General features: G+C 32.4%; 1 protein-coding gene across 4 annotated transcripts in view; it reads right to left on the minus strand.

The window, feature by feature from the left end:
• UBE3C (ubiquitin protein ligase E3C) overlaps positions 1–17,603 on the minus strand; it is a 169,985-nt gene that overhangs the window by 39,541 nt on the left and 112,841 nt on the right. For all 4 annotated transcript variants that reach the window (XM_074267316.1, XM_074267317.1, XM_074267314.1 and 1 more), the window contains exon 18: positions 12,866–13,113. In XM_074267316.1, the coding sequence (XP_074123417.1) occupies positions 12,866–13,113 (248 nt within the window). The remainder of the gene's footprint in view (positions 1–12,865; positions 13,114–17,603) is intronic.

Below are 17,603 nucleotides of genomic sequence, written 5' to 3' on the forward strand. Positions count from 1 at the left end.
GTTTGCAAACAACAAACATGAGTCAAAAAAAAAAAAAAATTCAGAGGAAGGTCATAGAGCCAGTATTGTTTCAGCTTTTCAGAAAGCAAACTAAAGATAAGAGAACTTAAGTGAGTTGCACACAATTAATTCCAGGAGCAGAATTTGAAGCCAGACTCCAGGGACCTTAAAATTCAGACCTATATTACACAATAATTAATAACTAACACTGAGGTAGCATTATCACATTTGCTAGGACTGATAAGGATACGGTTAGCATACAAAAGAGAAAAGGCAAAAACTCTTCAATTGTTATTTTGTTTTTGTTTTCTCTGGAAGGAAGAGTAATAACCTTTATGCTGGAAGTAACAGAACAAAATGACTGACAGAAGTTGATAGTCACACTAGGAAAGGAGTTAAGAACTACCCCTCCTTGATGACTTACTCAACTGCTACAAGTTAACTATATCCCATCTTCTTAAACTGTGGGTCATGACCATAAAGGATCTCATAAATGAATGTGGGGGACATAAAATTATGATTTATAATAAGGAAATGTTTGATTTGTATGCCTATTTTACTGGGGTCATGTAAAAATTTCTCAACAAAAAGGGGTCACAATTGGAAAAAAGTTTATAGATCCCTGAACTCTATTCTCATGTCTTAAAAGAACTAGCAGATTTAACTTGTGAGCTGTTGTCAGTGATATTTTATGATAACAGAAAACAGGTGCAATATCAAAATCTTAGTGTCTTTTACATAAATACTAAAAAACAAAAAATTGGGACAAACTCTTAAATAGGGAATCATCAAAACGCATTAGTTCTGATTAAAAGATGGAAAAGACAATCCTAAGAACAGATCAGAAACACTAGACCAAGAAACAAAAGAACATATTGATAAATTCAAAATTAACTACTAAAGTATCAATAACAGCAGCAACTACCATTTCACTCTTCTAAGTATTTTTTAGGATTACTTAGTTTGATCTTTAAAATATCCTATGAAGTAAGTTCTATTATTTCCCCTATTTTTAAAGCTGAGGAACCTGAGGCAAACAAGTAATTTGTCCAGATTCTCACAGCTATCAAATCACTGAAGTCAAATGTGAATTTAAGTTTTTCTGACTCTAGGCTCGATTTTCTATCAATTGTAGCATCTCTCTATTAAACTGCTGTCCCAGTGCTGTTCACTATTCCACCTATATTTTTATTCATGGTCTGAAGTCTCTTAACATTAACCTATACAAACAATGCTAGTTCTTTGTTTTGAGAGATATTAAGAAAAAGTCTATTTATTCTTACTAATTTTAACATAAACCACTATTAGAGATATATACCTTAAAGCAAAATTGAAATTCTACCTTATATTCACCACATGAGTAAAAATGGCAACAAAGGAAAATAAGATTGGAGTGGAGAGATATTATAAAATAACAGGCACATTATAAAGCACAGGTGGTGGAACAGTGAATAAGTTAAACTATTAAAAAATTTTTTTTTTGGAATTATATTCCAAAAGTCACCAAAGTGTTTAAACCTATTAACCTAGAACTACTTTATGTAACAGGATATGGAGCCAAAGAAATCAAAGGAAGGAGATGGAAAAAAAAAAAAGAAAAAAAAAGCTTCTGTTAAAAACTGGGAAACTAAGATATCCACCAAATGAGGAATGGTTAAATAAAAAGGAGAAATCTCTAACAGCAATTAAAAAAATACTTTGCTTGCTTTCTCAAAGGGTGAAGGGAAAGGCAGGAGGCAGAGAAATTTGGAACTTAAAAATTTTTTTAAATGAGTACTAAAAATAATTACATGAAAAAGGAGGTAAGAAGACCAATAGAGAGAAAAGCAGCAGAAGAATTATTTGTACAGTGACTACAACAATGGAAAGAAAAAGAACTCTGAAAATCTAAAGAACTCTAATAAATGCAATGATTAACCATGACTTTAGAGGACCAATTATAAATCATTTTCCCATATTCTAACAGAGGTGATAAACCAGTAGGGCAGAATAAAATTTCAAAGATGGCCCACTGCTGGGCCATGTTTTGAGCAGGCCTTTATATTATAGGCTATATATTGTTGGGGTCACTAAAGGGAAACTGAAATCAGGTCCCATTCCAGAAGGCTTATAGCACTTCCCTGGCCTCAACTGCCCCACTTAGCTTAGACTAAGTGGCTACTCTGTCTCTCGGTGCTGGATTCTCCTAACTTCTGTCTGTCCCTGTTCAGGGGACAATTCGTCAATTGTTGGGGTCCTCAGCTAGTGCAGACCAGCTGGTGTCAGCAAGTGTCTGAGCATTTACCCAATTATTATTGCCTTTACGATCTTCGGATTTCTCCGGATATGACAGAGTAGTCTGACACCACTTTGGAAGTTAAAGATGCTTTATTGCTTGGTTACCTCATCTTGTCTCTCCTCCTGCTTCCTCTCTCTCCCTCTGCTGTCCTGTACTTATACTCCTCTCATCTCACTTGCAGCCGTGCCCCAACAACAAGTGGAGCTTGAGGAGCCCCACTCCTGAGACAATGGAAGCAATCTTGATTTGGTGCATGTTCATGCCTATCCTGGTGTATCTATAGGGTATGTACACCAGACCTTTACACTAAGGCCCTCCCAGGCCTCAACATCCATTCCCAAAAGTGAGCTGATTGAGATCCAACCAGCCAAAGACCACAAGGGTCAAGCAACACAAGACTTGTCTTTGCACAGACTAGATGCCTATGCAAATAAGGCATTGTGTGCAAGGTACACGAAGAAGGGTCTCAAGATTAATGCAGACTCTTGTTGGTCAGTTCCCTAGCATTCTTGCTGCTAGCTAGGTTCCCTAGTAATATATGTTATTTTTCTCTTTAATTTTTAAGGAGGGAATATAAAAGGAGAAAAAAAAGAAAAAATGTCAATGAAACATTTTTAAATGTCCAGAAGAAAGCAGAAAGTTCAGTGGGAGACAGACAATCATTTCACCCACTTCTGGAACTATCATATTAAATTTGTTGCAAACTTTAAAGACAAATAAAAAGATTGACTGTAGAAATTCGTGGCTTTCTAAACAATCTTTTTTTTTAATCTCTGTGTATGTATGTGTGTGTGTTTTCTAAAATAGAGAAGACATATTTTTTAAAAGTATATTGTTGATGAAGTCAAATTCATAATAATGAAGAAAAAAGATGCAGAGAAAATTCTTCTTTCTGAAAGATTTTGATCTAGAACTGGATTTATAGCTGACCCCGTGATCTTTAAACCCACAAAATTTGATCAATTCATTTCAGTTCAAGAAGTTTATGTATTCTGTGTTTGTTGAGTGTTGACACAGATTAGTAATTTAGATAACAAAGCCCTCATGGAGTTCAAAGGCTAGTAGAAGAAATGAAATATACAAAAATAACTATAACTATAATATATAATTACATATAATAATAAATAATACAAAAATAACTATAATGCAAAATAATAACTCAGAGGTACAATGAGGGAAGCACAAATTAAAGTGTAAGGTGAAGAAAAAAATTGGCTATGTATGAGCTGAAGGTATTAGGAAGGAGAATATGAGCTTTTATTAACATGAATACTTCAAATTTTGTCATATCTTGAGATAAACTAAAGTTTTACTGGATACAAAGTAAACATTCACACTCTAGTTAGAAGAAGATTTTATTCATTCTTTAGGTCCAATTTAAATACCATCCTCTATATCAAGCCTTTCCTGACCTTCATAGTTGGAACTTTCTTCTCCATCCTATAATTCCTATAACATTGTTAACTTCTTTTCAAGTACTTATAAAAGATACTTGTGTGCTACACTCTATCTCATAAAAGTGAAGAGGCATAAGAACTATCTAACATAAAAAAAAAAAAAAGAAATAAGAATACACTGATCTAGGGCCACTGAGTATAAGAGTATAAGTTCAAAGGACTCTATGTACTTGAATAAATCTTCAGTGTTATCATGTATTACAGTACAATACAGTAATTGTCTTTAAGTATGTGTAAGCAGCTGTGAGGATAGTATAGTATGGCTGCTGCCATTATGGAAATTAAAGTTCAATTAGAATAAGAGGACATATACACATATAATTACAAGATACAAAATGAAAAGGTATTTAGAAGTACAAAGTGTACAGAAGTATTGTTTCTGGCTAGAGAGGAGAGAATATGATTTCAGTTCAGAAACTAGAAAGAAGTGAGGAATGAGTTAAGACATGAAGAAATATCCAGTACCATCATAAGCTTTTATCTCTTCATTCTTTTTCCTCCCCCGTTTTCCTTTTATTTGTTCTCTTCCCCCAGTAGTCTTTCAGTTTCTAGAGGCGATAGACTGTTTTTCTTTCCTCTATTTGAATTCTAGTCCTTAATACAATGCTTGGAATATAATAAGCACCTAAAAATGCTTCTTGACTGACTGATGTGTAGTGTCAATGATAATAGCATCTTCTAAGAATTTCTCTAAGAAAAAGTCAAGTATTACTGATGCATTGTTGGTGGAGTTGTGAAAGAATCCAACCATTCTGGAGAGCAATCTGGAATTATGCCCAAAAAGTTATCAAAATGTGCATACCCTTTGACCCAGCCATACTACTACTGGGCTTATACCCCAAAGAACTACTAGAGAAGGGAAAGGGTCCTGTATGTGCCAAAATGTTTGTGGCAGCCCTTTTCATAGTGGCTAGAAGCTGGAAGATGAATGGATGTCCATCAATTGGAGAATGGTTGGGTAAACTATGGTATATGAATGTTATGGAATATTACTGTTCTATAAGAAATGACCAACAGGAGAAATACAGAGAGGCTTGGAGAGACTTACATCAACTGATGCTGAGTGAAACGAGCAGAACCAGAAGATCATTATACACTTCAACAATGATACTGTACGAGGATGTATGCTGATGGAAGTGGATTTCTTCAACATAGAGAAGAGCTAATCCAATTCCAATTGATTAATGATGGACAGAACCAGCTACATCCAGAAAAGGACTGGGAAATGAATGTAAACTGTTATTTTTACCTTCTGAATCCAATTCTTCCTGTGCAACAAAAAATTCGGTTCTACACACATATATTGTATCTAAATTATACTGTAATATATTTAACATATATAAGACTGCTTGCCATCAGGGGGAGGGGGTTGGGGGAGGAAGGGAAAAAATCTGAATAGAAGTAAGTGCAAGGGATAATGTTGTAAAAAATTACCCATGCATATGTACTGTCAAAAAATGTTATAATTATAAAATAAAATAAAAAATTAAAAAAAAAAAAAAAAAAAAAAAAAAAAGAAAAAGTCAAGTATTATGCCCTTGGTCAGTCACAGGATTTCCATGTCATTAATTCTATAAGAATTTATGTTTCACTGGCCTTAAGAATATATACATTTATACAAACAAAAACAAATATAAAAAAAAAAAAGAACCAAGATAAAACCACCCACCATCCCTGTTGAGCTTTCTTCATATAACCCATTTTCACTTTACAAAAAAAAAAAAAAATCAAGCTTTTGTTTATAAATGCTTTAAATCAGCAGCAAATCTCTAATAAATGCTTCACTGTTTACTAGCCATTTTGTCATTTGAGCAATTATTAAAAATTAAAAGCTAAAAGTATATTTACCCAAGAGATAAGTTAAACAAAGAAACCCCCAAACATGTGAACTCTTCTCTAATGGGTTGTAGGAAGATTTTTAAAATATGCCATTAAAAAAAAAAAAAAAACCAAAAACACAACCACCATTAAAAATTATATTTGAGTGGATCAACAATCAAATTCTGAAATTAGCCCTGTGTATTCCTGTCACATGACCTGGCCACACCTATTTCTATAACTTTCTTTCAACTAATCTTTGAATATATTTCAAAATATTTTATAAGTTTCATAAAAGACACCAGAAGTCACAGGCTTAGAGAAGAAAAGAAACTTAGCCATAGGGCGGGGTGGGCAGAATAGTGTTAGAAGAATACAGTCAGGTATTCACATAACTTTTTCCAAATTCCCCTCCAAACAATTTTAAAGTAATCCCTCAGAATATATTTTGGAGAGGCAGAACACACAAAGGGATGGGGTGAGAGAATTTTGAAGCCCAAGTAAACTTAGGAAGTCAGAAGAAAAGGGATATCTTACTGATGGTGAGAGTGAAACTCAGTTCTGCAAAGGATATGACCCAGCAAAGCAGCAGCAGGCCTAGCAGTAGCTGAATCAACAGCAGCAGCTTCCAGAGCTTTTAGATCACAAACAGTAAAAGGGTCAAGCAACCAATGAGAAGGAGACTACAGTAGAGTCTGTGCTCACACTGGAAATTAGCCTCTGTTATACTACCCATATTTATTTCTGGATTGAAGTCCTAAGTTAAGGAGCATCTTTGGAGCTTATGGCCCACAGAGGAGTATAGACTCTGGTCACAATTCCAGGATGGAAAAGAGTGCGTATGGTTGCTCACAGACCAGAGCACAGGCTAGGAGAGCAGTGACTACACTTCTTCTATTCTTCTACCACCTTAAAAAAACTGAAAACTTAAGAGACTTCCAGTACTAGATCTGAAAACAGTTGCACAAAAAGACCTAAAGGGGGCAGCTAGGTGGCGCAGTGGATAGAGCACCAGCCTTAAATTCAGGAGAACCGGAGTTCAAATCTAGTCTCACTTAACACTTCCTAGCTGTGTGACCCTGGGCAAGTCATTTAACCCCAGCCTCAGGGTAAAAAAAAAAAAAAAAAAAAAAAAAAAAAAAGACCTAAAGCTTGAAAGTCCCTCCAACATGGGAACAGAGCCAAATTTGAACATAAAGTTAAAAGTCAAGAAATAAATCTGAAAAACGAGCAAACAAAAATGGGAACAAGATCAAAGAAAATTATTCTGGTAACTCTGGGAAATGCAAACTCAGAAGACGACATCAAGTCAAAATAGCTACATATAAAGCCTCAAGGAAAAATATGACTGAATTCATTGAATAAAATAATTTCTTAAAAAGCAGAATTGGACAAGTGAAAAATGACTATGAAATATAAAGGATAAAACAAAAACTTAAAAAGAAAAAAATAGAAGACAATATGAAATAACTCGCTAGAAAAACTGACATGGAAAAAAAGATTAAGAGACAACTTAATTACTGGACTATTTAAAAATCAAGTTTTTTTGTTTCTGTTTTGCCCATCTTTGCAACTATAATTTTATCTTATTATTGTTAGAATTTATAGAACTATATCAAAAGGATACCTTTGTATAATAGGAAGTTGTTTTGTTTTGTTTTTTGTTTTGTTTTGTTTTTTTTTTTTTAGCTGAGGCAATTGAGGTTAAGTAACTTGTTCAGGATCACATAGCTAGGAAATCTGAGGCCAGTTTTGAACTCAGGTCCTCCTGCCTTCACGGCTGGTACTCTATTTAACCACTGCACCAACTAGCTGACCCATAATAGGAAATTTTTAAACTATGTCTTTATGAAAGTCTTATAGGGAATTGATATAGAGATTTTGCCAACAAAAGGAAGGACTATATTTCTTCATTATTTCAAATAAGGTAATTTCTAGCTAGGCTCTTCTCCCTGTGGGAAATGTTAAGGAGACAATTATAAGCCTACAACAAAACCATCAAAAAACCTTTCATTTTAAAGAGTTTAAAATGTACTTCTATCTTAGAAGATTTCTAAAATATCCAAAAAAAGTTTAATTCTACAAGTATCAGATTAACATTCTCTTTAAGGTAGACCTTTTATGAGAAATTATGACTCTCCAACTCCCCAATGAAGTGAAAAACCTCCGAAATGTTAAAATGAAGTAATTTCTAAAATAACATCCAAACATGACTCTAAGCATAAAGCTAAATCAAAAAAAAAAATAATAATAATAAAATAAATAAATTAAAGTGATAATTTCAAAAGGGAATAATAATTACAATCTTTGGGAAACTGCTTTAATATTTTAAAAAATCATTTGCTTTTTGTCTGCTCTTAATATTTCATCTACTATTATTAAAAATAATTAAATTCAAAATAAAGAACAAGAAAACAAATAGAGTAACTTTAAAATATAGCACATACAGCTGAAATATTAATTTCAATTGGCAAAAAGTATAGGCCTGCAATTTTATACAAATTATGAAAATTTTAGTGCTATTTATTTTTTGATAATGTGAGATTTAAGATAACTCACCAGGGTTACAATGTTTACATTTTACTTTCATACAAATATTAAATTGCTGCGGATGCTAAATTGCTTCCATTGTAGCAGGTTCAATTTATTTACAAAGAACCTTTTAATAATGTGCTGAAGCTTTTGAATAATATTCTGCAAATGGATAAATGGAAACATTCTTTGGAAATGGATGAATGAGTATTCAATAAGGTCTTTAACTTAGACCATAAAGCGGGCAGTTATTGAACGGCAAAGACGTGCCTTATCTTTTTGTTTAATTCGTCAGTTTGCCAAACATGCCACAAAAGAGGTGCCTACACACCTGTGTGGAGGATGTTATTTAATAGCACAATCATTTTATCCTTTAGTGAATATGTACAATATTAAATAAAGAAATAATATAAAGTTTTCTTTTGCTGCAATTTTTAAAAACTTAATTTATGTTCCTTTAATTCCAAGATTATCACCATTTTTTGTTTGTGAAAAGTCCTCTGATTAGTTATATTAGCCCTTTAAAATGTTATGTGCATAAAATACACAAATTTCAAATTGCCAAATCATCCTAAGGATTTTATTATTTAATATTATTTTATTCTTTTAGCCATGCCACCTCAAAAAATGTAATTTTTTTTTTCCAATTGATCCAGTCTGCTTTCATATATACCTAGTTTAAGGCCTAAGCAGATAACTCCATCAAATTTATATTGTTACATCTGGGTGAATTATGCCTTTTTTCTTCATATCCCAGATTCTAAGCTGCATTACTGACTTTTGGCAAACATGAATCATAGGGTAAAAAAAAAAAAAAATCACATAACCAAAAAAAAAAAAAAAAAATTATGATTACAAATTTTTTGGATATAGTACTTAGCACAATCTTCCTAACAGAATAGATATGGTTTTATCTGTGATAAACCACTTTAAATTGGGAAGAAAAAATATTAGCTAGACATATAAGTACTTTATGTAAAACATATTATTCCTGAAGGTATACATAGAAATTTTTAAAAATTTTGTAAATCAGACATATAAAGAGGATGGCTACTCTTAAGTTTTCAAAGTTATATTTGTCTCCAAATATAATCTTAGGGGCAGCTAGGTGGTGCAGTGGATAGAGCCCCAATCCTGAAGTCAGGAAGATCTGAATTCAAATCTGTGCTCACTTAACACTACTTCCTAGCTCTGTAACCCTGGGCAAGTTACTTAACCCCAATTGCCTCAGCAAATACATACATACACACACACACACACACACACACACACACACACACACACACACATACACACACACACACACGCACGCACACACTCGCAAAATCTTCAATTACTTTGAGATCTTAACAAGAAATTTTTTTTCTTTCCCCAAAGAATCATCACATAAGTACTAAAATGAATGGAAGACAATTAAGGAATGAATAAAATAAGAAAATTTGGAATTTCAAGGGTTTCACTCCAATGACTCCCTTTTATAAAAAAGTACACTTTTGCAATAGAAATCTCCTATCCACATTTGTTTTACTATTCCAAATTTTTAACATGTGGAAGGCAGTATTACACAGCAGAAAATGATCTATTAATAATCAAAAGATCTAGAATGAAATTATGACCAAGTTATCTTTGAACAACTCACATAAAAATTTGGGGGCTTAATTTTCCTTTTGTAAAATGAAATATGATATCTAAGTGCTCACTGAAAGCTAAGTTATAAGCATATTAATTTGAATAATTTTCTCTAGTGATCTACCGAATTACACTCTCCTGTATACAATCAGATTTCCTCCAAGCATTTCCACTCTTTAATCTGTGGGTTCCTAGAATAAAAGGTTACTTTTTTTTAAAAAATGATTTGTGGTTATAATTTATAATCGGAATACAGAAACATTTTCATAGTTTCTCCCAACTTTTTCGTTAAAAAAAAAAAAAAAAAAGTTTAATAGTATTTTATTTTTCCAAACACAGGTAAAGATAGTTTTCAATATTTTTGTAATAAGATTGTGTTCCAAATAGGTTAAATATGCGCAATTTTCCATATCTGTCATGTTGTGCAATAAAAATCAGACCAACAAAAGATATGAACAGACAATTTTCAGATGAAGAAATTAAAACCATTTCTAGTCATATAAAATGGTGCTTTAAATTTCCTCAAAAAGTTATCAAACTGTGATACCCTTTGATCCAGCAGTGTTACTACTGGACTTATATCCCAAAGAGATCTTAAAGAAGGGAAAGGGATCTCTGCATGTGCAAAGACTGTTTGTGGCAGCCCTTTTTGTAGTGGCTAGAAACTGGAAACTGAGTGGATACCCATGAATTGGAGAATGGCTGAATAAATTGTGGTATATGAATATTACAGAATATTATTGTTCTGTAAGAAATGACCAACAGGATGATTTCAAAAAGGCCTGGAGAAACTTACATAAACTGATGCTGAGTGAAATGAGCAGAACCAGGACATCATTATATATTTCAACAAAATTCGCCCTCTTCAACAATGAGATGAACCAAATCAGTTCCAATGGATCAGTAATGAATTGAACCAGCTACATACACCCAGCGAAAGAACTCTGGGAGATGACTATGAACCACTACATAGAATTCCTAATATCCCTATTTTTTGTCTGCCTGCATTTTTTATTTCCTTCACAGGCTAATTTACACTATTTCAAAGTCTGATTCTTTTTGTACAGCAAAACAACTGTTTGGACATGTACACATATATTGTATTTAACTTATACTTTAACATATTTAACATGTATTGGTTAATCTGCCATCTGGAATGGGGGAGGAAGGAGGGGAAGAGTTGGAGCAAAAGGTTTTGCAATTGTCAATGCTGAAAAATTACCTGTGTGTAAAACTTTTGTTTAAAAAAAAAAATTAATTAAATTTAAAAAAAGAATAAGTTGCATGAAGAAATAAATTTAAGAAGGAGGTGAGTCTAATTTCTAATTGATATGATATTGACTAAAAAGGTACAGAAAACTCTAGTTCAACCAAAACTGTAAGGAAACAGAAAATTTTACATCACTTGACTGCCGAAACATGGGAGTGTGAACTACTGGGAATTAAGAATCACAAAAAGAAGTCAAAGAATCCATGTGCACATTAGACTTCAAATCTTAGAAAGTTCTAAAACAGAGGAACAACAACCTTAGCAAAACACTTAATAGAATCAAGGTATCTAGGACATATATGTAGATTTATAAAATACCAATTTAGGAGCAGCTAGATGGCGCAGTGGATAAAGAACCAGCCATGAAGAAAGGAGGACCTGAGTTCACATTTGACCTCAGAAACTTAACACTTCCTAGACTGTGGGCAAGTCACTTAACCCCAATTGCCTCAGCAAAAAAGAAAAAGAAAAAGAAAAAAAAAGAAAAGAAAAGAATACCAATTTATTAATGAATTCACAATTGTTATCATTACTATGTATTTACTCAAACAATCATAAATTATAAATCCACAAAAAATGTTTAATGTTACAAAATATGAGGAGATAAGAGAAGCCTCTAAAACCATTCATTCTTGAAAAGCTTGGGAGCCAAGACTTTACTTAAGCATTAATATAAGCTACCAGATCAATCTATGTAAGCCTAATTTTAATTAGAATAAAATTTATTTTAATATATAACAAAACCTACTCTAAACAACTGAATTTTTTCTTTGATAATGTCAAAAGTACTTCAAGATTGTGAAGATCATAAAAGTAACCATATTTTGAAGTATTTACCACACAGGGAAAAATGCAATATAATTATCTTGATTTTAAAGTTAAAAAACAAAAATACCACCACCACCACCAGTTCTCAATCATCAAGGTTGTTGCTGGCAACACAGAAAGTGTTGGAATCAACACATATCATGGCCTCATTCTTAGATCCAGTTTCCTTTGAGTCACAGATCAAATCAAATAGATTCAACCATGTGATTTTGCAGGTGAAGAAACTGAGATTCAAAGAAATTTAGTGACTTTTCCAATAACACACAGGTGTGAAAGGTAGGATTGGAACCCAGGTCCTCTGTCTTCCAAGCTATATTTTCACCCTAAACACTGTCCTAATCTTACCTTATAAAAGCTCCAATGGCCCAAAAACCCCACAAAACATAAAACCAAAAAAAAACAGGTTATCAACAAAAAATTCCCACTAAATCTTATTTTGCCAAAAATAAAATTCTGCCTCGCAGTAATCTGCATCTTTCCCACAAGAATGGTTTTTTTTTTCCTTCTTTTCTTTGTTTTTTGGGGAATTTGAGACAGGATAAGGAAGTATAGACTTGTGGCATCAATGATATTTCCAGCGTACAGCACACTGGTGATATATAATTAATTATATTAGAAACAAATGATTATTAATTGATTCCTCCTTACACTTATATCAAGCTGAGCTGACTCTCCAGAGGAAGCACACTTATGTAATAGGCAAATAAACACTTTTTGAGTCTCTTACTTTTAAGTTTTATTCTGGAAGCAAAGAGGAACATGATTTCTATCATACTAGCCTATAAATCAAACATATTTGATTATAGACACATGAGGTATATCATGTCTGGCATTCATGGATTATATATTTTCTAAAGCAGTAAAATGTTTCTCAATAACATTTTAGTATCTAATGTAAATCTAAATCTTTAAGCAAAAATGTATAGGTTAGGTCAAAAACAAAAAAATTCAATATTTTTCAACATTAGCTGAGAATGCATTTCCCAATATAAACACAGGTAAACACAAGTTTACAAATTTATTCCAAAAAAAAAAAAATTTTTTTTTCTTTACCTTTCCCAGCATTCTGCCAAGAAAATAGTAATGTCTGGCAAAAGAATCTCCAACAAGCATCTGTGCAGCAGGATTAGGATATAGAAGTCCTTCATTAGTGGTCTTAAAAAATCCTTGGTTGGGGTTAAACCCTGACTTTAGTAGTTCATTCAAGAACTCTCTAAATATGCCCCCACCATCAATGCCAGCTTCATCCAGGCCATGTGCATTCAGTAAGTGTACACGAATTCGCTTTTTCAAATCAGGCTCTAAAAAAGACAAATGAAAAAAATCCAAGAGATTTGTGCATCAAAACAATTTATACAAAAAATTCTCACAAAATTACAATTAATTCAACAGCATCTTAATTTTTAAAAATTCTTTGCCAGCTTAGAATAGGAAAATATTATAATCACCATTAATACAAGAGGAAAAAAGTAAGGAGGAAAATCAGTTTTTAATGAACAATAAGATTAATCTGACATAGAATAAACTAATAACAGAATAAAAAGATTACAACAAAGTAAAAAGGAGGTAATGACAATAGGCAGAGTTTTTTATTAATTTTCTTTTACTTAAATTTTCTCACAACCAATCCAGAGTTGGCTACTCCTCCCTTTAATTTCTTTGCCAAAAGGGTGTGAAGTGATGTATCAGAATTATTATAATGAATAACTCTCTTGTAATTCACGATTTGGAACACTTTTACATATAGCTATTACTAATTTGCATTATTTTTAAAATTAAGATTACTTCCAAGTTTCCTTAATATATTAAAAAAAAAAAACAGGAAAAAATTAAAGATTATATATTTTACAAATCAGAGAAAATTCAAAACCAAAAAGATTACAAAACACAAAATATATAATTTTGATTAAATAACATTAAGGATTGTTTGCATAAACAAAATATGCACAATGTAAAGAGGAGAAAGCTATAGAAGGAAAACATTTTATTTTAACCAACTCTGAAATAATGCTAATATCCAAATTCTATAGTGAATTGACACAAATATAATTTAATTACAGAAGCCATTTGTCTACTTAAGTGATCAAAGAAAACATTTAACCTTAACCAAACTATCCAAGCTCAATTCTTAATTTTTAAAATAGATATGCAGTTTCTTTAGTACTTAGGTCACAAAGCTTTTGTGAGTCTTGAATGGAGTAATGTTTGTAAACCACTACAGATCCTTCAAAATGCTATATAAAATAGTATTAGTAGTTACTATTATGAGTCACAGTTTTCCCATTTTTAAAATGAAGGCGTTAGAAGAGATGATTGATGAGGTATCTTCATGCTGGTAGTTATTTTTAATTTAGAGGTTGTTGCAGTACATAGTGTAAAAAACTCTTCTAAACCTATTTTCTGTCACAGTGTTTTATATTTTTAGGGCAATTCTTGTCCAACAGTCCCTCACCTAGCAGGAATCTAAGGTACTGCAATCTTTACCTGAATAACACCCCCCTTCCATAAAGATAATTTCACTACTCTGGGGAAGTTTCATTCATCTGAGACATTCATAACTCACTGTATTCACCAGAAAACTGGGGCCTACATGCCATCAGCCTAGTAAACACTTATACAAACATGTTTTTCAGTTGTTTTCAATCTTTATCATTTGTTCTGGGAACAACAGTCAAATCAATACTACCTAATTGATCTATTAGAATGAGATAACAGATTGTCTTATTTTTATACTCACAAAACCTGTGATTACCTAGATAAAATTCCTTTCCCTATGTTATACCACTCCTAGCAGACAAGAAACTCCTAGAATATTTTTATATTTATATAACTAGTGGAAAGCATATATTTAGCAAAGGCCTATTCATTTTTTTTTTTTTAAATTCATTCACACTTCACAAAGTCCTGGGTGAAAACTAAGATCTTACAGTGTTTATGTTTTGTTTTTCTCACAGCTATCCACTGATGGCAAGAGAGAGAAAAGAGAAAAATAGTTTTCAGAAGTGAACAGTTGACTAAGAATGTGATGAGGATTGATGGACTAAGACTTAAAATTAGAATAATGGACTGAACTCATGGCTAATGATAGAAAAAATACATCTACAAAAATCAATCAAAATGAATTTGTCTAGTGTTTAGTAAAACTATCAAAAGTGTTTTTTTTTAAAGTGTTTTAAATTTAAAAGAGGAGAGGAAGAGAAAACTATATACACACACCAAAATGAGTATCACAAAAAGTAGCTGCAATTAAGGAAGTATAGCAATTGGAAAAACTTAATGAACTGATACAAAGTTATATCAGCAGAATGAGAAGACTGAACACAGTAATATCAATTTTATATAATGATTAATTGTAGATGACTTAGCTATTCTGATCAATTCAATTATCCAAGACAATTTTGAAGGACTTAAGAAAAATGCCATCCACTTCCAGAAAAGGAATTTTTGAAAGCTTGAATGCAAACTGAAGCATAATTTTTTTCACTTTCTTTTTCTTGCGTCCTCACTTTTTTTTTGTTGCCAATATGTATATTATGAAAATGTTTTGCATGATTTCATATGTATAACTGATGGAAGTGATTCTGACATAAGGGACTGAAAGGGAAAGAGAGACTTTGAAAGCCAGATTTAAAAAAAAAAAAAAAAAAGAATGCTAAAATAAGTAATAATTTTAAAAATTAGCAGTCCAGGAAATCAGAAGTTCTAGTGGTTAGTATATGTTTAACAAATGCCTATCTCGATTCAGAAGACAAAACCTAAAATAGAAGGCAGAAATAAAACTCATAGCCTTACATATCTTTGGACGAATGCCCACAGCAAAAGCAACATGCAAAAAGAAAGCACAAGGAAGCAAATTTTACTTAATAGGTATCATGAAACTTGGCAGAATGAATTCCAAATTTGGAACATGGCTCTGGATGGAAACCTTATTAAAAAAAAAAAAAGGATTAAATAAAAGCATGGTGGAGCATATTATATACTTGCTCTGATTCCCATTTACACAGTAAAACTACCTAGTAGGGTAGAAATTATATAATCCTGAGAAGAAGTGATCCCTTCTTCCTAGAGTTGTTACAGAAGAAAATAAAAGTAAATAAGACAGACACCCAAAATATTGGGAGAAGATATTTCAAACCATTTGGAATGAAGTCTATGAGAATAACTGGTTAGCAAATATATTTTATGATATGATTCATTAACTTGTATAAGTGCCATAAATGACATGGTCTATTATCTTTTTAAAAGCAGAATGCAGTACTTGTAACTTTCAGACCTACTAATCTTTATATTATATTCTTCTGCCATACCAAAACTAAAAACCTAATTGATTAGAAATCAAGTCAAGGAAGTGATACTTAAAGACAAAATGCTGTACTCCAATTTTCAAAAATATATGATATCCCCATTGTAATATGGGAAATATGAATGATAAATTTATAATTATAATATTGTAATATATCATTTAAAAAAATATCCAGAAGATAAGCATCCTATTTCTCTCCTCCTACTTTAGGTGTCAGTAAGTCAAATTAATTATTGGATAACCTATAAGAACTAGTACACTAAAAATCACTGTCAAGCATCTGATAAGAAAAAGTGGAGAAAAGGATAATAGGAAAAAAAAAAAAAGTTCAGTTAAATAATGGTTAATTTAAGTTAGACCAGGTGGTCTCAGCCTTAGCATTTCTTAAGCTTTTTCTTAAGCATCTCACATGAAAATAGTAATTTACTCAAGCAAGTCACTATTGTCTATATGAGAACTTGGTGACATATATCTGGTTCAATTTTCCTCTTCCTTAAAACAGTAAGTAATTCTAAAATCACCTTTAGTTTGGTTTTGGATAGGTCCCTCAAGTCTAACCCTTAATCATCTGGAGTAAAATATCGGAATTTTTAAAAATAAAAAAAAAACATTTAAAATACTTCTTGGTTGACTAAAACATTAATAGTGGTTAACTGTGCAAGATACTCAAGGAAAAGCTCAGATATTACTATGGGTTCTATTAATATAAATGGACCCACCATTCTATCATGTAAATTTCTCCCTGCTGGTTCCTCTGTGTGTGTATGTGGGGGGGTGGGGGTGCCCATGCACACACTTCCCAGGCAGGAAATCACACTTTTAAATCTACTTCCTTAACAAATCAATCCTCAACTGAAAAGGTGTAGGTATCCCATGCTCTGACAAAAGATCGTCATCTCTCTAAGTCTTCAACACCAACATCTTCAAAAATCGTATAATCATTCCAAATCACTATTGATCAGAGAAATGCAAATTAAGACAACTCTGAGGTATCATTACACACCTGTCAGATTGGCTAAGATGACAGGAACAAATAACGATGAATGTTGGAGGGGCTGTGGGAAAACTGGGACACTGATGCATTGTTGGTGGAGTTGTGAAAGAATCCAACCATTCTGGAGAGCAATCTGGAATTATGCCCAAAAAGTTATCAAAATGTGCATACCCTTTGACCCAGCAGTGCTACTACTGGGCTTATACCCCAAGGAAATACTAAAGAAGGGAAAGGGACCTGTATGTGCCAAAATGTTTGTGGCAGCCCTTTTCATAGTGGCTAGAAACTGGAAAATGAATGGATGTCCATCAATTGGAGAATGGTTGGGTAAATTATGGTATATGAATGTTATGGAATATTATTGCTCTGTAAGAAATGACCAACAGTAGAAATACAGAGAGCCTTGCAGAGACTTACATCAACTGATGCTGAGTGAAACGAGCAGAACCAGAAGATCATTATACACTTCAACAATGATACTGTACAAGGATGTA

This window comes from Sminthopsis crassicaudata, chromosome 5 (assembly GCF_048593235.1).
Source record: "Sminthopsis crassicaudata isolate SCR6 chromosome 5, ASM4859323v1, whole genome shotgun sequence".
NCBI classification, from domain to species: Eukaryota; Metazoa; Chordata; class Mammalia; order Dasyuromorphia; family Dasyuridae; genus Sminthopsis; species Sminthopsis crassicaudata.